This window comes from Armigeres subalbatus, chromosome 2 (assembly GCF_024139115.2).
Source record: "Armigeres subalbatus isolate Guangzhou_Male chromosome 2, GZ_Asu_2, whole genome shotgun sequence".
In the NCBI taxonomy this organism is placed as follows: domain Eukaryota; kingdom Metazoa; phylum Arthropoda; class Insecta; order Diptera; family Culicidae; genus Armigeres; species Armigeres subalbatus.
Window position 1 is genome coordinate 371,988,442 of NC_085140.1, and position 21,524 is coordinate 372,009,965.

General features: G+C 40.5%; 1 protein-coding gene across 2 annotated transcripts in view; it reads right to left on the reverse strand.

Annotated features, from left to right (window-relative positions):
• Positions 1–6,859: 6,859 nt before the first annotated feature.
• LOC134217237 (homeobox protein aristaless) overlaps positions 6,860–21,524 on the reverse strand; it is a 386,363-nt gene continuing 371,698 nt past the window's right edge. Inside the window, exons 4-5 of one of the 2 annotated variants that reach the window (XM_062696011.1) lie at positions 8,331–8,593; positions 6,860–8,259 (exon numbers count right to left, since the gene is read on the reverse strand). In XM_062696011.1, coding sequence (XP_062551995.1) covers positions 7,851–8,259; positions 8,331–8,593 — 672 coding nt within the window. In that variant the 3' untranslated portion in view covers positions 6,860–7,850. Of the gene's footprint in view, positions 8,278–8,330; positions 8,594–21,524 lie in introns of both variants that reach the window. The other variant, XM_062696010.1, reaches the window with a different exon arrangement.

Consider the following 21,524-nt stretch of genomic DNA (forward strand, 5'->3'; position numbering starts at 1 on the left):
GTGGTACAATAAGTGTACTACAGTTTGAGTCCAATTAACACATGTTCAATTTTTAAAAAGAACTTTAGGACCATTTGGTTAGTTTTGTTCCTAGGTGGGGGAAAGAAGGAAAAAAGCCCTTTGTGCGGAAAAATGACCTACAGAATTGTCGAAAAGAGTAGTAAACGATTGATTTGGCCACACAAACTAGATGATAACTACATATTGATCACTGATTGATTTTGATACTATGGGTATGAAAACTACACTCAAGATAGATAATATTCGGTTGAGGTTCTGTAAAATCGCACGAAGCGCCAATGAAAGCACATAAGTTAGGTCAAAATTGCACTTTAGGGAGATAGATTCACTTATTTCCATCAATTCACATTTATTTGTGTTCATTTGGATGCATTGCTGCAGTATAAAAAAATCGATTTTGACATTTTACGAGCGGGCAGCGCCGGGAGCATAATGGCTCAAAATTACAGAAGATTGATTTCGGAGAGTTTCCGCCGCCGGGGAGCTTCTAGTCGGAGTAGGCTAGATCCATCGTCGGGGACTAGGTCGACTGACGCGCCAATCACCACAGAAATGTTAAGAGTGGTGAAGGATATTCAACAAGCATTACACGGAAGCGAGTCGTCAATTCCAAGGGAAATTCCAACGCAAGGGAACTCCCTGTTGGAGTAGGATAGATCTGCCGTCGGGAACCATCTGAGTAGTCCGCGATTTAGTTGGACGCTTAACTTTTTTTGTTATTATTAGAGACTCTTCAAAAAGTTATTCGAGTCTGTGGGAGCTAAATGGCTAAAACATCTCTACAAAAAAGTGTTTGAAAATGACAAGAAAATTATGCTGGGAGCTGAATGGCTCAATGTTTAGAAAATTTCAGTTCAGAAGAGTTTCCGCTACCGGGAAGCTTCTAGTCGGAGTAGGCTAGAACCAGTGACGCGTTATATAATCGGTTTTGGGTAATGGAAGCGCCATTGAACCGAACTTTTCCGTAAACTTTTCCGTAATACTTTTTAAATTATGTTGACATATGTCAATATTGGTGGCTAGGTCTATTTTCCATGTAATGGTATGCAGGAAAACCTGAAAGAAATCTTATTCGCTCATGCGTTCTGAAAAATATTTTTTGAAAAGGAATCTCATTCGCTCATACATGAAGACATTACTTCTATTTGTCGATCTTATTCACCATCGGCACCATATGCTTCATATCCTACCTTATCATCAACCGGGCAAATGCACTCTTCGAAAGAATGGATCATATCTTATATTTCCTTAAACCAAGCAAATGCCTGAATTAAAAAAAAAGGAATCATATCTCTTGCCCTCTACCGGGCAAATGCATACCTCAAGAAGAGATCATATTTGTGCGGTTTGAGTAGCTTACTTTCAGCGTGTCAATTGATGATCAGCAAGCCATGACTCGCCCTCTTCTTGTCAGATCTCCGTGGCGTGCACACGCACCCACGGAGAACGGCTGTCATCGCATTTCGTCCCGGCAAGTTGGGCCACAAATTTGGCGATCCTTGTAGTTTATTTTTTTCATCCTGAAAATCACAAGGTATAGTGGTAAGGTGGTTTGGAAAATCGCATAGCGCGTCGGGACGACCGCTGAAAAATGAATTGTGGCTTGGAAAATCACAAAGCGCGTCGGGACGACCGCTGGAAAACGGATTGTGGTTTGGAAAATCACAAAGCGCGTTTGGAAGACCGTTGGGAAACGGATTGTGGTTTGGAAAAACACAAAGCGCGTCTGGATGAAAGCTGAAAAATGGATTGTAGTTTGGAAAATCACAAAGCGTCTGGAAGACCGCTAGAAAACGGATTGTGATTTGGGAAATCACAAAGCGCGTCGGGACGACCGCTGGAAAACGGATTGTGGTTTGGAATACCACAAAGCGCGTCTGGATGAAAGCTGGAAAATGGATTGTGGTTTGGAAAATCACAAAGCGTCTGGAAGACCGCTAGAAAACGAATTGTGATTTGGAAAATCACGAAGCTCGTCGGGACGACCGCTGGAAAACGGATTGTGGTTTGGAAAATCACAAAGCGCGTCTGAAAGACCACTGAAAAACGGATTGTGGTTTGGAAAATCACAAAGTGCGTCGGGGCGACCGCTGGAAAACGGATTGTGGTTTTGAAAATCGCAAAGCGCGTCTGGAAGTCCGCTGATTGTGGTTTGAAAATCACAAAGCTCGTTTGGAAGACTGCTGGACAATGGTTTGTGGAGTGGAAATTCACAAAACGCGTTTCGGAGACCGCTGAAAATTTATTGTGGTTTTGAATACAAGGGGCGTCTGGGAGACTCCCAAGGTTAGTGCTAATTTTGGTAAAAATTAATTTGATGTTTATACACTTGGTGGCTTTACTGTACACGAGACTACCAGTTGAGCAAGTTCTAACGAAATCTGAGAGATAAGGAGAACTATCGTATGCTACAAAGTTGTTTGGAAGGCAAAATATATTATCTTGAAGTTTATTTTAGAATTACCCGTTGGATCTGGTTTAAGTATAATATCTCATTCGAATATAATATCTCTGCGAAATTTTAGATAAATATCATTTTCTAGGTCGTTGTTCGGAAGTTCAACATCGATATGTTGAAGATCAGCTTGATGGTGTTCCTATACACGAGAATGATAGTTCGATTTAATCGAGGTAATAAGATATTATGATTATTGCTGGCAATCTACATGTGATAAAGCCCATAGTGTGACGCCTGTGGATGCTTCTTCCACAACTGGCGAACATTGAATTGGTGTACAGCGAGATAGTAAAGAGAAAGACATCGAAAACAACGTCGATTACATGTGAGATCGTATCAAGTTGATTTGGAAAAGATATTCACAATTATTAGTAGATTTAGAGGAGTTTAATTGAAAAAGTTCGTACACGAGGATAAATTTGAAGTCACCAGGCTTCGGTGAGCTGTACATAAACATGAGTTGCTATACTCATCACTGTTACTAGCTTTTGCTGTAAGTAGAAAATTACCCAAAAAACCGTTTGATCGTAGAATAATAGTCTTGTTGTCGCAGTGAACCAAATGAGGTCAGTTGAGAATAAAGTTACTAGGGAATCAGTCCAAGGTGCAAGGAGCAAACTAGATGTAAGGTAAATTGTGGCATAAGAAAGTCAATGAAATTAATCGAAATTAAATTTCAGCTTGAAGCTGCGCTTACACTAAGCTGCTTTGAAGGTGTTTGCATTTCCTAGTATCGACTTCCCAACACTATATGTTCCTAGAGAGATCAATATTATAACACTAGGTACTAAACATTTAAACGATACAATCTATTTACTTCCATATCGTGGTTCTGCGATTAAAAACCACGATGTTAAGACAAGTTTATTTTGGATTTCAGCTTTCAAAGTAATTAATCGTTTTCCCAAATACAACATGGTCAATGTTACGTTTCGTCTCGCGCATATAACTAAGAACTCATTGTGCCTATGCTAGAGGATTTTTTTGCCTTTTTTATGAGAGAAGAAGGGGAATGTGGGGTTTGAGTAGGTTACTTTCAGCGCGTGATTATACATTAACACCACAGCGTGTCAATTGATGATCCGCAAGCCCTCTTCTTGTCAGATCTCCGTGGCGTGCACACGCACCCACGAAGGGCTGCTGTCATCGCATTTCGTTCCGGCCATTTGGGGCCACACAATATCTCCCCTCGCTTTAAACAAAGAAAATGGCTGTATTGAAAGCAGAAGTTATATTCTCTCTTGCCGTCTGCCGGGCAAATGCATTCCTTGAAAGAAGGATCGTTTCTTTCTTGCCTTAAAGCGAGTGAATGCATGAATTGAAAGATGGCATCGTATCCTCGCTTTCTACGAAAAAAAATTAAAAGTCAGTCAAAAAGGCGCTTTGTGCGGTTTCGCTGAACCCCGACCATTTATGTTCTGTAAATTGAGGATTCTAATGTGATTCTTCTACATACGTATTGCCCTAATTGGTCAGGGAAATTCAACACCGTTGGATCTAGTTGGGTCAACGAAATTCAGCCATGAAGTGGATAGGTCGATGATCAGAATCGGAATCGAGGCTAAATGGATCAACATTTATGCAACTTCGTATGGTGTCAAAGATAGCAAAGCCGAAATACAGCCTCTGCTAGTTTTTGATAGTAAGAACATGTATAATGAGAAAAGTAATAAGAGATTGTAAACATTTTAAAGTATTTTTATGCACTGAAGTAGTGCGTTACGGTGTAAATCCGGTCATATCGACAAGCTCGGTACAACACAAAAGCTGACAATATGGCCTCCCTAGCCCCGACCCGTGCCGAGGGGATGAATGGCCTGGGGGTGAAATAATTAGCCAGGCAGTTAACGGAGCCTGTGATGCTAGATAGACACCATTTCGTGGTGCATTACGGAATAAGGACTATAAGATTATGAGTAATGTTCGGTTCGGAAGCGTAAGGAACGACTATAATTTGCTTTTAGATGACCCACCTTTTGCACCTTTTGGATGGAGTAATTATAAAAACGTAACTCAATCTTAGGCTGGTTTCGAATCCGACGACATGAATCTCCAAGCTTTAGAGCGCTGATTAATTAGGAAAGAAGCGGATGCGATTTTGGTGGACCTGCTGAACCCTCTGACCGATTAGATCACTGTGTAAAGGTGAGATTTCGAAATGCCAAACGTAATGAAATCAGATCTATGTAAAAAATGAATTTGGATCTGATAAGAAGAAGCAAAAATATGTTTAAACTTCAGTACCGATACATGGTCCAAATGAGCAGCATGAGCATGAGCATGATGACCGTGCATTTCGTAGACCAGAAAAATCGCAATTTCACAGGGAACCAATGGATGGAAGAATGGGATTTGCTCTCCAACCTCAATGTGCACAATTCGAGAGCTCTAGTATTTTGGATGGTCGATAGCGGCACTGGCCACGTCCTCACGGTCATCGGGGATGGGAAGGAATTGATTATGCAGTCACTCGCCCACTGCAAGTCGAGAACACCTCTGCACTCGCCACGAGTTCCTGCGGAATTTGATTGGAATCTGGGGTTAAGGTTTTATGGCAGAGGTTCGTCTTGGTTAACGGGTTGTCAATGTGATAGTAATGAAAGAGTGGTGTATATTCTAATTGGATGCCGAAACGAGAATTCAAAGGTTTCAGGGGGGGGGGAGGTAGTCTATGATTTTGTGACACTACATATATAAGGTATACAAAAAAGCGTGACAGAGGGGGGAAGGAGGGACTATAAACTATAAAGCGATTGCTAGAACATGAGAAATATATGAAAAGATACAAAGTAGAAGGAATGGAACGGGCCTGGGATTGAACCCACGACCCCCTGCGTATGAGGCAGAAGCGGTAGCCCGTTCCCTTCAGTACCGATACATGGTCCAAATCAGTATTTTCCCACTTATTGTTGAAGCCGAAGCGGATTAAGGGGGCACGGCGCCTTTGAGAGTTGGTATAAGCCATTTCTCGAAGGGTAAAAATAGCGGTACCTCAATACAAAGAGACCCTAATTCTGAGCAAAATCTGAATAAAAACGACTACTTTATTTCTTTTCAATAGAAATGGAGTAGGAAGACATGCACTAAACAAATGACACAAAAACAAAAAGTACTACAAAAATTCAATTATTTCATTCATTTTGTAGAGGATGCGCAAGAACGAGTGTTAGAATACAACCAGGCTTATTGCAGAGTTGAATAACAATACAAGAAAGGGATGAGTTTGGATACCCATTGTTTTGTGCATACTTTTCTTGATACCTTTTTCGCAGTCTTTGTAAAATTGATGAATATGCTTCTATTGAAAGGTATATGAACTAATCCCTCTATTCTAAGAAGCAGAATAAAATAATGTTTTGAACATGTGCAATGTAACAGCTGTTAAGAATAATATTGGCGATAATCTAAGCAGAAGTAAATTAAATTATTAGCCGTAGATGACCGTAAATGCCAAGTTAAAATTTAAAATTTATAATGCATGCCAATTTAACAATTCTATAGTTATTTCGGTTGTTACCCAATTCTGATCACTATTAATTTCGTATTTAACATGTAAAAATTTTACAGCACAATTTGAAAAAGATCATCAGGAAATAGACCAACTTTTAGGCTTGAGCTATTGAGAATGAAGCTAATTATAGTTTCCGAGGTCGTGTAATCTTTTTTTTTTAATAATTATGCGGTTGGGATTTTCGAACTCCCAGAAGCTTAGTATTGTTAGTGCAAATGATTTTCCAACAGTTGATTCTTAAGAAGTTGCATCTCAAATCTCAAAAAAATCTAGTATGTATTCTTCTCGCCGGATTTTTCTTTTTGTTTTTCATATTTGTGATAAATCTGCCAAAGAAATTAATTTTGATCCTCGTCGCCATTTTGTATATTTCATAATTTTTATAATGAGAAATGTACAACAACATTCCATTCGAAACTGTTATTTTAACTTGAAATTAATTTAAACTGTGCTCCTCAGGATCAGGAAATGAACAATTCTCTCACTTATCATTTCTGTATACATATACGACATGTAGCATACCGTGAGAGACTTTTTTTTCGCAAGCTGTCATGATGCATCAGTCGAAACGCTGTACCTCATGATAAATTTCTTTTAAAAAGCAGAAAGCACCGGTTCTGATGATGCATTTCAACTTGTTCTACACAGCTGTGTGGTCTTCGAAACAAAATGAGCGAAAACAAAGCGAGAATCACCATTTTTCTGTGGGGGCTGCCTATCCGTAAACAAGTTTGAAAATTGTTATCATGGCTTGTTATGATTCGGAACATCATATCGTTGTCCGTTATCTGTTGAGAGCGATTTCTGTAAACCCTGGTGCTGATCAATAATCAGGACTGGTACCGAGCGTAGGGGAGATTTTGCATTGAGGTACAGAGAGCATTGATGGTGAAGTTGGTCTGCATTGGCACAAATCGGGTTCTGATCTTTGATTCATTGTCATCCCGATGTCAACGACGGAGGCGTTTCGACTGATGCATAACATTATTACAAATTACATGGGATAACATCACATTTTTAAACAAATAGATAATTAATCAATAGGTCTCATTTCAAAATAAATAAATGTTCCAAAATCAAATTGCCATCAAAACCAACTCGACTGAAAATTCTCCGAAACAACCGCTCGTTGCAGGAGTTTCCCCCGTTGCGGCAACTATGTCTGATCATCACACAGCCTCACCATCCAACCGGTCAACACGCCTACAGGGCAGTCTCCACCCCTGCCGCTTGCTTTTTCATCGAGCAAAACAGGCAAAAAAAATCGTCTCATATGGTAGCGTGACATGATGGCGTTTTTCATTTCATTCATTTCAGCTTTCAACCAGTTCCTCGGAACGATTTCAGTAGTAGGAAAAAATAAGGCAACCTTATTCACAATTCTGATGAAACTGTCAATGACAACATCGGCACAACCACATGCATGCGTAAGAGGAACCTGTAAATGCGAGACATTTTCAATGCCGATAACCTGCTACCATTCAACGGCATACGGCAGAATAAAAACTGAACGCGGACACGCCACACAAATTAGGTGGCAGCGAAAGTAAATCCCTGCAGGGGGATTTCTTCACGAGTGAGTGACCAAGATCGGTTATTTCGACTTAATCAAGAATGGAAACGCTTGAGGGATTTAACTTTGACAACACTGGCACTGTTAGTCTTTTCGTAAATTTTGTGGTTTCTTCAAGTCCTAAGGCTATGGCTGTTCAATAGTCAGTTTTGTTTTAAAAAGAATTGTGACCTATTTGGAAAAAGTACGGATTATGATTCACTAATTGTAATGCCTTTATGTGATTAGGTAGATGGCCCTGGTGCACAGGACGAGTACGGGTGTTCTGCCGCGGAGAGTGGGAATCCTTAGCTAATGATATCACTGTGGCCATTCTGGCGGAGCATCTCGAGTCGGAGTTCGTGTTCGCGAGCTTTCAGGCGTAGGGCCGCTATCGACGAGCTGCGCCGATCTTGGGGTGGCGTTGTAGAACCTGGCGCGGAAACGGAAACGCCCGCCACCGATGACGGAGGAACAACTGGCACTGAGGTGGGCGAAACCGGCGGGGAAGCCGGCGTCGTGAGGTTTGCCTGTGGTGGCGGACCCACTGCTGAGAGGTAATCGGAACTGGTCACACCGCCGGGAGGGGACTGCTTCGGCTGCATGATGGGGGGAGCTCTCTGGGCGGCAGATATGTTGGCCAACAGCGTCTGGAACGAAGCCGATGGGGTGTAGAGCGCACCGACTCCGGGGGGAAGCAGCGGTGGGGGTGGCGTCCTAAAATCGAGAAGGGATCTGAAATTAGTGATAAGGTTGTGATAGTTTGGAACTTGAGAGGTGAACATTACCTATGGAATTGGTTGAAATAGGCGGATGGCAGGACGTGGCCACCTCCGAGAGTGGGATAACGGAAGGCTGCTAAGCTGGCCGCGTCGAAGGGTTTCCGCAGGTTGAAGCCTAGATGAGTGAACGGGTTGGGAGGCAGCGATGGAGCAACGACCGTTGCCGACGGAACTTGACCTCCCGATGCCAGGTACGGGTTGTAGGGATGACCTTGGGGACCGACCTTCTCCTGCTTCCGCCATTTTGCCCGACGGTTCTGGAACCAGACCTGCAAGGGAAAAAAGATAAAGGTTGAGAAAGGTGTTTTTTTTTCTTTTAATTTTTTTTGCACTTGATATTTCTTATTCGTTTAAAATCAATCCACAATAAATAAGAATTATGTTCATATGATGACAGTATCTAACATTCTGAACATAAAAGTTACTCAAGTACAAAGAGCACATCTGACGGCACTCAGATTCCGAAGCCACCACTAGACTCAACTTCCACGTAACTATCAATCCATATAGTAATTGAATGCTACTGGAAATGCCCTTTCCCGGATTGAAAACGAACGATGCATCTGCTTCCATCACTTTGCACCGTATCATGATAATTAGTGCTACTCCTTTAGGCAATTTCCACATCACTCATTGACTCGAGCTCTGCAACAAGCAATTGCCAATCATCATTACTTCTTCGTAGAATGTGCATCCATTGGCCTCCGAGGGTCCCATGCATTCCCCGGTAAGGTGTCGAAAATGACTCCCAACCCACAAGCAGATCGTTAGCTAGTTAGCGCCTGCATGACAACCCGGAGTGAATTATTTTCAATATTTTTACGGTCCCTTCATAACCGCAGACATATCGCCAAAGGAACCACTTCTCGGTTATATGCGTTCAATTAACACCGCGACTTCCACCATCAGCTCGGGATGGGTTGTTGTTTTGGAAAAAGAACGATCCAATTTACCCCATCCTGATTTATGACTTGTAAATCATAAAAAAGCAAACATTACTTTTATTGAATTTGTGTGCAAATAGTTCGCGAAGCAGCGGTCGGTTTTAGTTCTTTGTTATTCCACCCCCGTTCGGCGGTCGGTTCGCGATGGTTCGATCTCTGCGGAATGGATTGTAAAATCGACAAATAAACATATTTTGCATTATTATTATGATAATTGGTACCATTGGGTGGTTGTGCTGCGTTCATAATGGGGTTCTGGATCGAACGGGTATCGCTGGGGGACTCAGTGATGATGCTTTTTTTATTCCGATCATCGCCGCGAGAAGTATCTTCGGGTGGGAGGCGTTCGTATTTTGTGATTATGGGTTTTAATGAGTTTCGCTTGGCTGGTGCAAATGTATTATCAAACTGAATAAGTATATAGGTGCCAGATGCAGTTGGTTAATGAAATTATAAAAATGGTGAAAAATACCGCAAGGGCTAGAGACGCAGATTCACCGAACGCGTTAACTAATGACTCAATGATTACGGTTTTGAATACCGGTTTAAGAGTTATAAAGAGTTTGCTCAGTTATTAAACGTTTTAATGATTTTGTAATTTAAAGTTGAATAACAAATGATTCCGGTAATTAGTCTAGGTAGCAGAATGAATAGAATAAGATGAAAATTTATTACGATCAATGTAAAATAAGAAATTTTCCTCAAAAGTCCATATTTTATCAAAAAAAATGGGGCGTAAGCACCTACTCGTTGTCCATTCTGGCAATCTTGCAGTATTAATCACAAGGTTCTAAAAACCATAAATACGTAACTTGACTCAGTCGGAAACAGCGCAGTTAATAACACTGAATCTCTTATTTATTCAACACATGTCCAGCTGAAGCTATTATCGCCAGTCTAGTCTAGTTCGACATGCCGATAGTTTCACAGCACCCCAGAAAAGTGTCATCACGCCGGCAAATTTGTTGATGATAAATTAATTTATCCAAATTGGTCGTTCATCGGAAATGGGCTCGTTGAGAAAAAAAAACCTATCGCCATTTCGTCTTTCAGATAGCAATCAGCCGCTCCACACTGTTTGCTGACACTGTTACAGCACCACCGTCTGGTCCACTAGACTCGGGAGGGGTCCTTCCTGTTGCTTTTCAATGTGTCGGCGGACCAGTCGGTGCGATCACAAACAAACAGAGACACAAACAAGCGCGCGCATCAGGAAGGGACAAATTAGGTTAGCTACAAATGACACAAACACATAGAATTCAACGAAAGTTTGGCTGTACACAAAACCCGGCCGCAATTTATGAATCAGCTGGGATCATCTACTTATTTGCCAAACGAGGCTATGCAGCGTTGTGGCTCTGTAAATTGTTGTTATTGTCCTGGCATGGGGTTCGTCGCTTAAAATATTTCGGTGACTTGACTTTGACGCACTGTGCAAATAATCCCGTTTCGGCCGATGCGAACCTAAAGAACAATTCTTCACGATATTTTTACTGTGCCAATTCCAAGAATAACGCAAACATCGCCCCGAAACACAAAGGAACATCCGATACGTGTATCGGTGGTGCCATCGCCATCGTCGGAATCGGCGATCGACGACGGCAGATACTGAGCACGTTCTCCGATCTCGTTCGCTTTCCTAACAGGTGATTAGCGGATCGTCACAAAGGCAGGCCCCCCTAGGGCGTATTAGATTAACAAAAGCGCCATGCTGGGACCAAAACACATAATTTTTAATCTCTCCGTCCTGCTTTGGGATCGCTTTCCTTTCCCAGCGTATCAGTTTTGGGACGAGTGTCCTGCTGTTACGGCTGCCGACCGATCATCAACGGTGCGCTAAAATGTGGCCTTGTTAGATCGAACTGGCTTTCGATTGAACCGCGAACCGGAGGAGCAGCCGGCGGCAGCAGGGCGTCCGAAAAAGGAGAATGAAGCCTATTAATACTCAATCAAAACTCATTCTCGCTCTATTCTTTATGGTTACTCGGAGGAGTTTTGCTCGGTCGTTTCTTATATTTTTATTTTTTGATCAGAATTGTGTGGTTACGAGGAGAGTTGCCACCACACAAAAGATGATGGTCATTTTTGTGACTTAAGCTTCGGTTATTTAGCAAATTTCCGCGTCAGAGTTAATTTCTGGTTGCGGAGTCAAATCCACCAAATCGATTTGAACTGATGAATTCTTTGTTCACTAAACATTTCTCGTGTAAACTTCATTCATCTGCAAATCTGTGTAATATAACACATTAGTGGTATGCCCTTATCAAGCGGTCACTATAAAAACTGTTTATAAATGATCACTTCTCGATTCGCATCACGATATCATTCTTCTTCTTCTTATTGGCATTACATCCCCACACTGGGACAGAGTCGCCTCGCAGCTTAGTGTTCATTAAGCACTTCCACAGATATGAACTGCGAGGTTTATAAGCCAGGTTACCATTTTTGCATTCGTATATCATGAGGCTAGCACGATGATACTTTTATGCCCAGGGAAGTTGAGACAAATTCCAATCCGAAAATTGCCTACACCGGCACCGGGAATCGAACCCAGCCACCCTCAGCATGGTCTTGCTTTGTAGCCGCGTGTCTTACCACACGGCTAAGGAGGGCCCCGCTATCATAATTATTCCAAATTGACTTTATGTAAAATATTTCCGAAAACGTGTATTTTTTCACTATTATGATTTGTACGGAATATTGTTGGAAAGGTGCTTTGACGTAGGATTACGTTCTTTTTATTATTTCCAAGTACCGCGGATTATATGCCACTAGGCCGAACAAACCATTAGGCCGAAACTCGTCTGGCCGAAAGTCATTTGGCCGAAAGGGTCATTTGGCCGAGAAGGTTATTTGGCCGAAAGGGTTGTTTGGTCGAAAGGATCGTTTGGCCGAAAGGATCGTTTGGCCGAAAGGGTCATTAGGCCGTAAGGGTCATTTGGGCAAAAGAGTCATTAGGCTGGAAGGATCTTTAGGCTGAAAAAATCATTTGGCTGAACGGGTCATTTGGCCGAAAGGGTCATGTGGCCGAATAGGTCATTTGAATAGTGTTCTTACTGTAAAAAGCGAGAAGCGCAAAATGAGTAGTGAGGCGTCTCACTACCCACTCAGCCAAATGGCTTTTGGCCGAAAGACCCTTCTCCCCAAACCACCATATATTCCTTACAAAATTATTTCTTTATAAAGTGAGAAGATATCAAAAGTGATTAAATAAAAGTGCGTGTGAATATAACTGAATAAAGGCCTCAGATGTAAAGGGAAAGGTGATAATAATTAATTATTGATTAATTTTTTAACAACAACCATTTTTTTAACAATGACCTGGGAGCAGGGATTGAATCCAAAAGAGAATAAGAAAGAATCTAACTTATCATCTCTGTATACATATACGATGCAGAACTTTCTGACGTTTAATCATCTTTCTTTTTCAAGCGCATAGGCAGGATAGGATTCGTTTTCATCGGGAAACGTTTTCCGATGAAAACAAATCCTATCCTGCTTATGTAGCATACCGTGAGAGACTTTTTTCTCGCAAGCTGTCATGATAAAGAACTGATTCGGGAGGCTATACCTCATGATAAATTTCTCTTAAAAATCTCCAAACGCGGGGAGCACTGAGGTGGCATTGCGCATCTCGAATCGAATCACACAATTCGTACGTTTTTGCACTCGTTTCAAGAGAACTGTCGCATTATGTATTTCGTTCGACTTCATTCAGTCACAGAACAAGATTTGGAATAGAGATGCGTGACGTTTGACACACGCACACTAGTGTTTGATTCATTATGTATAAATATAATTTGTTTTCCTTTTGTCCATAACCTCAAAATTTATCGGGCCTTCACAATCAACAACATCAAGGTCAACAACGGTCAAGCATATGTTAATTGTGTATTCATTGTTGAATACACAAACCCTGTTTCCTAGGATTACTTTCGGAGGGCAATGTTTAACGCATCCATATCGAGATCGAGATCTGCATTCAATACCGCACACTCAGTTTTTATTTCTGCAGCTCGGCAAAAATCCGCATAGCCGTGCGCCAGCAAAATAAATAACTGATATTCCGGCAAAAATAGCGTTTGTTAGCTGATTTTCGGCAAATTATTTGCTGATTATCAGTAATTTTGACAGAAATCTCGGCAAAAAACATGTTTACTGGGGCACGGCTGTGCGATTCTCGGTAAAAGTTCAACATTTTGCTGAGATCCCGGTAAAAAAAAAATAAGTGTGCGCAATCATTCTGTCTACTTCTTGTACTGGTCCGGAACTGTAGATTCGCAGGTCGTCTGCATACATATGATATTTACATCGTAGTACTTTCGGCAAACTATTGATGTATAGTGTGAATAATAGTGCACTAAGGCAAGTGCCATCTACAAGCACCTTTTCTGCAGATTTTCTGTCATTTACTCTGACCAGTTGAATACGATGGCTCAAATAAAATTTCACCAAATCACAGGCAGTAGTGGAGAAGCCAAATTCGTCACTTAGCTTTTTGTTGAGTTTTTGATGGTTCACGCAGTTTAATGCAAGGGAAATGTAACGAGAAGGATCACCAGCAAATAAAAGTGAGGAACATATGTATAAATGGTAAGATACAACAACTATTTAAAAATATATGTATAATGAATTCTACTAAATGCGCGCTGGATTCAAAATAAATTATATATATTTTGCATCCGGAAGTTTGATTATGATACTATTATCCATTTGATAATCGGTAGCATAACCAGGCGGGGCTTACTGTTAGTGATAGTGACCTCAGAGTGCCTCAATCTATTCGCTCACAAAAAACGATGTATTCAGCGGAGGATCTTGTTCCAGTGTTTCTCTTGAAAAATAAGGTCAACGAGTTCAAAAATTATGTTCCAAATACTACAGGGTGTTCAATAAGTTCGAATACACTTTCAAAAAATGATTAAAAATTGAGATTAAATTATTTCTTTTCCCGGTTGCATTTCATTGGAAGTATTGTTTACAAGGAACGTTTGTAATTTTTTTTTTGAATGACCAATATTTTGTACTTCTTCACGAGCTTCAAACGTTTCTAAAACCCATCGCAAGCGGCACGCACGGTCTGCTTGGGCATTTCATTCCAGATTTTGAGAATTACGTCTTCAACTGGTCCAAGTTATTGATCTTGTATTCGTACAGCTTCAACATAATAAAGGACCAAACAAAAAAGTTAAGAGAGTTTAAATCCGGGAAGCTGGGAGGTCGCAATGTTTTGTCCAAAAAGTCGATAAAATTGTCCCCATATTAGGCTAAAATCGCAATTTCCGTGTATAAAGGGTTATTGTCCTATTGGAACACGTAGGGCTCATCTCCGTCTTAGCACCGGGCCACTGGGGGCATCAATCGTCCCCAAAACCTCAGTTTTGTAGTACGCCGCAATGATTTTGACCTTCAAAAATGGCTATTTATGATGCCCGAATCCATTTTCAACGCGCATAATAAGCAAATAACAAGTGTCAGAAAGTCAACACCACACACAACCAATAGCGTATATATACTGCTAACGCTGGCACCAATACTAATACAGAATATGTACATTGGGCTTACAAACACTATGATCAAACATTTGTATTCGAACTTATTGAACACCCTGTATAATTTCATGAAGCGTATAGGAAAAACACATTTTTGGCACTTATACTCATCCGATTTGCTCGCAATAAGCTTTATACAACGGAAATTCCGTCATTGTATGCAAATAAATGTGAATGGTGGGGCATATCCACCTATCAGTGCTCTTTTTGACTTTTCTTATATGAACTAATTAGACATTTTTAACGTAGGGCTACGTCGGTCTTTTCTATATTGATATACACTTTACGATTGCGAAAATGACGAAAATATTATAGACTTTAAACTTTAATATTTCAGCCGTTTCTCGATGGATTTTCAATTTTTTTGGTCCATTCGAAAATACTATTGACTATTAATTATCGATAATTGATAAAAAGTTTAGAAATAGGTAAACCAACCAATCACGTACATGCATCACTAGCACAGACATCAAAAATCAATCACTTGGGGTTTTGAATTTGATCCTCAGTTTGAACAAGATTTCACGCAGAGCGGACGCATCAAAGTGATCGCAGCGGAGCAGACACAGCATCACGGAGGCGCTGGTAACATTTTCAACGGAAATCCTTCGCATTGGTGGTGGTCCTCGGTGTGGCTGCAGATCATTCAACCTCAAAGAACCAGCATTTCATATGAAGAAAGGGTTGACTATAAAAATAGCACTGTTGCGATCCCGCGCCGCCGGCGGCGATGCTGAAAATTCATTACAAATTGTGATGTCAGTTAGCTGCTTGAAAGGCGCATTGAGGAAAGAAAATTGGTTCTTCTGAGGACCAGCATTTTCTGAAAAGAAAGGTTTGATTGCGAAAATGGACTGTTTGGCATTGGCGTTTGGCATGGAAGCCTGGTTTCTGTTAGTTATTCCATCCATTCCGGCTGCTTTCCGGCGCGCGAGTCATTTTGATCGGGATTCCGCAAAAAGCGGTTCAACAAGATTTTATGCAGCGGAGTGGACACAGCAGCACGAAAACGTGGGTAGCACCAGTGGCAATGCTGAAAATTTATTCCAAATAGTGGAGGCTTAGCGAAAAATCATCAAGTGGCTGTCGAACAATTTCAACGCCAAGGTTCAACAAGCGTTTGGATGCAGTTAGTTAATGGAAAGGCGCATTGGGAAAAGAAAATTGGTTCTTCTCAGGGTTGATTGCAAAAAGGTCTGTTTTGGTGGCATCGGCGTTTGGCGTGGTTGCTGTGAGTGATTCCATCCATTCAAACAAATTTATTGCATCATCCCTTCCATCGAGCGTTTGCGATTATGCTACCGAAGCGTAGCTTTCTGCCGTCGCAAAACGATTAAGTTCTGCATTTTGAAGGAAATTTATCTCGAATTGACGTTCTTTTGTATTAAATGGTGGCTCGAAAAAAAAACTGATTTCAATTCCAATGACTAACAGAAACAAAACCATATAATCTTGCCAGAAAATTTCACTTTCCGACGATGTCAGCCAAATCGATGAGGATAGATAGTTTAAGTCCTGAAAAGAATTATGTGTAATTAATTCTTAAAGTTCCCCTCACTTTGCCACGTACGTTCCCATCGCGGTCGAAAACCAAACGTTGCAAATAAATATATTTGCGTTTGGTTTCATGCCACTTCTGACTCTGCTTATTTCGACACTGTTGTTTCATAATAGCGAATGTCGCAAACGTAAGCAGTGCCTTTTCCTGCAAATTCCTCAACAACTAGGACCGCTCTCAGCTAACAACCACTTAGAACTGGTGGTGATCCGCGCCTTCTATCGAATGGAAGTGTAAAATACCACCAGAAGTCTCTAATCTTCGTGAAATTAGCAGAAGAAGTTGATGTTTACGTTTGCGACTTTTGCCCTTATGAAACAACAATGTCGATTTCTCCTTCATTTCGGACCTTTTTGAGGATGGTGTCTTCTAGAAATGGAGCCCTCCTTAGCCGTGCGGTAAGTCGCGCGGCTACAAAGCAAGACCATGCTGAGGGTGGCTGGGTTCGATTCCCGGTGCCGGTCTAGGCAATTTTCAGATTGGAAATTGTCTCGACTTCCCTGGGCATAAAAGTATCATCGTGCTAGCCTTATGATATACGAATGCAAAAATGGTAACCTGGCTTAGAAACTTCGCAGTTAATAACTGTGGAAGTGCTTAATGAACACTAAGCAGCGAGGCGGCTCTATCCCGTGTGGGGATGTAATGCCAATAAGAAGAAGAAGAAGAAGAAGAAGTCTTCTAGAATTGTGATATCCTCCACTGAAAGCCAGTCGAGTGGCTTCAGCGGCGATGCGGCCGATGAGTCATGCTAATTCCATGGTTAGAGACTCAAAGTCCATCCAACTGGGAGAAACTATTCGACTTCTTGATTCAGTTGACCTCTGAGAAGTTTGCTCAATGTTAATAAAGAGACACAAATTATTATGGCTGATACCATCCATTTCGTATAGCTACGTAGTCCTACGTCACCTTTGCGTACAACCCGATTGGGCTGCACCTTTGAGTTTTCTTAATTAGCTCTAACTTGGAAATGTGCAAATATGTACAAACTTTCTCGACGCTCTCTGATTGGTGAAACTTTGATGACTTTTTTCATTGTCAAAATTGTTCTAATTTTCAGAAATTTTCAATCAAGTGGCTAAAAACTACAAAATCATTTTTCATGAATGTAAAATATGCTATGGGAAGGTTTTAGTATGACTATTAATGGTGCTTATAAATTAGAACACATCATTCGGTGTAGATATGTGTTCTTTACGCATTTTTAGAATCCAACTTTTTCCACATTTTTCACTAGGGCCACGTTGACGCCTCCAACAACAATGAAAAGCATTTTCAAATTAGTTTTGAATCAGTGCGCATGAAAATATAGTTTATTTACTTTTTAATGAGATCAAAAAAAGTATACAATCTGCGAAATCATGTTTCGGTAGTTTTGGTTATCCCTTTGTATGGAGTCCGACCATTGTGCATTCACTTGTTTATTCATACTCTCAAAATCATTCATTCGCTCGTTGTTTTACTCACTTTCTCAATCACTCACTTGTTCACTCATTCATTCACTCACTTGCTCACTCACTCACTTACTCACTCACTCACTTACTCACTCTTACTAACTCACTCACTTACTGACTCACTCACTCACGCATATAACCAATCTTACACGCAATCACACGCAATCAACCAGTCATATTTAGTCCAACATTTGAAAAGGACGTTACACTTGCTAGATATATTTATTTGCTGTAGCATAAAGGTTAAGCTATCCTTAAAAGTTAAATCATAATAACCAAAAAACAAAGCAATTCGTGTCGTTTTAACGAATTAAGTACCGTCATGCGGGGCTTTTTTGCGAGGCACTGGATTTTCCTAAAAAAATAAACGAAAAAATAACAAATTTGAAACAGCGAAAACCAGGGTATGGGTTAGACAGAATAAGCTTTGTTTGTTTACAAAATAAGACACGCTTGAACCGCAGATCAGTCCCAAATTTATTCCGGCTAGATTGGCAGAATACTCCTATGTGCGCAGTGACTTTTTCTAAATCTGCCAAATGTCCGCAGGTGACCATCAGGCGATTTCCGAAATCGATTGGTATTCGTTTTCTCGTGATTCCTACTTACTTGTCACTTAAGCAGCGTCCGCAAATTACGTAATGCTTAGAAGGGGGAGGGGGGTTGAGCGAAGTGTGACGACCCATACAAAGTTTTTAGATGCTTCAGACAAAAAGTGTGATATAGGGGGGAGGGGTTTTTGAAAATGCCCATTTTTGCGAATATTGCCAAAACTGAATGTTTCCATAATCTAATGTTGCTAAAATCGAAATGTCTTTGTATATACAAAAATGTAAACGAATGTTGGACGGTTCTTGTTCTTATAGAACCATTAAAAAAAATCTGTCATCCGTTGGTAAGGTTTGCCCGCCTTCTCGTTAAGCTAAGGAAGGCCCAAAGATCTGAGAGTCAGTCATTTTACAACTCTTTCTCATCTATGATTGCAAAGTAACTTATTTTTTTTTTTAAATAAAGTAATTCAAGATTATTATTTTCTAATTCTACTTATTCAAATCTTACAAATTCTAGTGTAACTAGTCGAACGTGTATAGTCTAATGAGCACTGATGGCGTAACCCAGACAGAAGCAGAAGACAGACAGAAGCAAAATAGGTTAGAGGTTACTAGGTAATGAAGAGTCTCTTATGCAGCAAATTTCCAAGAATAATAACCCAAGCATATTCCAGTCAAACAAACAAAATCTTTGAAAAACTTTGTGTGCAGCTTTTTCTTAAACCGCACATATCCGGAGATATCTAACCAAATTGGTATTCTTATATACACTAGCCCTGCCCAGGTGATGAAATAAATACTAACCAGCTTTTTAACACATTGATATCCAATCCCCAAACAACTTTGTAAATGACAGCAACCTTCTAAATCCCACATATTTCGAGCTATCTTGCGCCACTCATACCCACTCGTATACACTAGCGGCGCAACTTAACTGGCGTCGACCTAAATTCCAAACACTAACGCCGCTCTGCTTATGAATTCTAAACTAAGCAGTCTCTCAACACATTGGCTTCCAATCCCCGAACAACTTTGTAGAAGACGACGCTTTTCTAAATCCCACAGATCAATATCTTGGGATATCGCATATGCACTAGCGTCGCCCTGCGGATGAATATTCAACTAAACATATTCTCAACATAACACTTCCTCCACATAAAGCCTGTCCACGTTAAATTTCGGACACTGAGGCAATGTTCAATTGATTTTTGGCCATTTTATCTCTTTCGACAAGAATGAAAACCCGCTGAAAGAATAACATAAAGCGGAGAGATTCAACTGTCATGTAAATTGATCTCCTCAGTGGTTTGTAAAATTTTTAAAAAATCGCAATGGATGATGGGTGTCCGAAATTTAACGTGGACAGGCTTTATTGGTTTCCAATCCAAAAAAAAAAATGTAGAAGACGGCAACTTTTTAAATCTCACAGACCGAGACCTCGAGAACCAAACTGGTGTCTTATATACACCAGCGCCGCCTTGCGGATGAATTCTAGTGTAAATTAAGCAGTTTCTCAACATATTAGTTTCCAATCACCGAACATTTTTGTAGAAGACGGCAGCTTTCAAGGTCCCATAGATCCCGGGATCCTATTGACCAACTCAGTGTAACTTCTGGACCTCTTATTAAACCTGAATTCAACCAAATTTGGAGCACATATTCTCTGTTCTATAGATACAATAATAGTGGAAGGATCACTGGAAGATGAGGATGTAGGAAGGGGGAGGGGTAGTATAGCTTAGTTTTTGATCAAATCAGTGTAACTTCTGAACCCTATCACCGATTTCCACCAAATTTGGATCACATTCTCTGTCAACGGAAGACGATATCTGTCAAAGAAAGGGAGGGATTATTTATGAAACGAACAGTTTTGTATAACTTTTAAACGTTTTTTTTTTCGTTGAAGTGTTTATTGGCTATGCAGTCTGATGACCAGCTAAAACGCTATATTAATTCTGATCTGACGTACCGGTACCATTATTGGTCCTTTTTCAATTGTGCCATAGATAATAACCTGACGTAATACTAATCCGATGTTTAAATTAACAGTTCACATAATATAACGGATACCGGATTAGCTGATGCTTAGAACACTCAATTATTTGATTATACGAAGGACACTTATGACAATGAAACGCTGAGCGATTTTAATCCATTGAAAAAGGACCAATAAAGGTACCGAAACGTCGGATCATAATTAATATAGCGTTTTAGCTGGTCATCAGACTACATAGCCGATAAACACATCAACGAGTTAATTACAGTCGATAACCACCTCCACGATAACTGTTTAACTCATGGGTCGATTTAAACCATATTTCGAATTCTCAATCCAACGGGAACGATTATAGAGAGGTTGAAAGGGTCAGTTAAATTATCAGGGTTGGATATTGTTTGGAAAACGAACAATTCAGTATAACTTCTGAACCCCTTAACCAATTTCCACCAATTTCGGGACACACATTCTCTATCCTTAGCAGATGATTATAAGTGCAATGATACGATCATTGGAAAAAGAGGATATGTGTGAGTGGTGTAGAATGCGAGTTCATACATGCGAACAGCAAGCATAATAACGTTGAACACAATGTATTTTAGGCATAACGAACGTTAGGCATAATTGAAATCCCCATTATATAGTTCATCCAGGGTTCTTCGAGATTCTACAATTCCCTGAAAACAATCTGCCAAAATTCCAAATAACATTTATCCAAAAATTACTTTTCAACGAAAATCACATTTCCCCGAAAATGACATTTTCCCGAATATGATGTTTCCCTGAAAATGATATATCTCTGAAGCGAGCGGGCCATTGTCAAAAAGTCATTTGGCCTAGCGCCATTTGGCGTAAAGGCCATTTGGCATGAACAGCTTCTGAAGTGATGGTTGCCCAGCAAACCTTGTGTATATCATAACGATTAAATGAACAAAGTGGAGGCCATAAGTACGTCCACTTTGCATGCAGTCAAATTGAGGCATGTGCTTATATCGCCTCCACCTGTACCGTGGATAATCAAATTTCGGACGTATCAGAACTTCGGACACTTCAATTCGTATGAGAAATTTTACGAAATATTTCGTCAAAATGTTTCATCAAGCTGGATCGCAAGGACTCAAGGTGCTGGATTATTTTAGTAT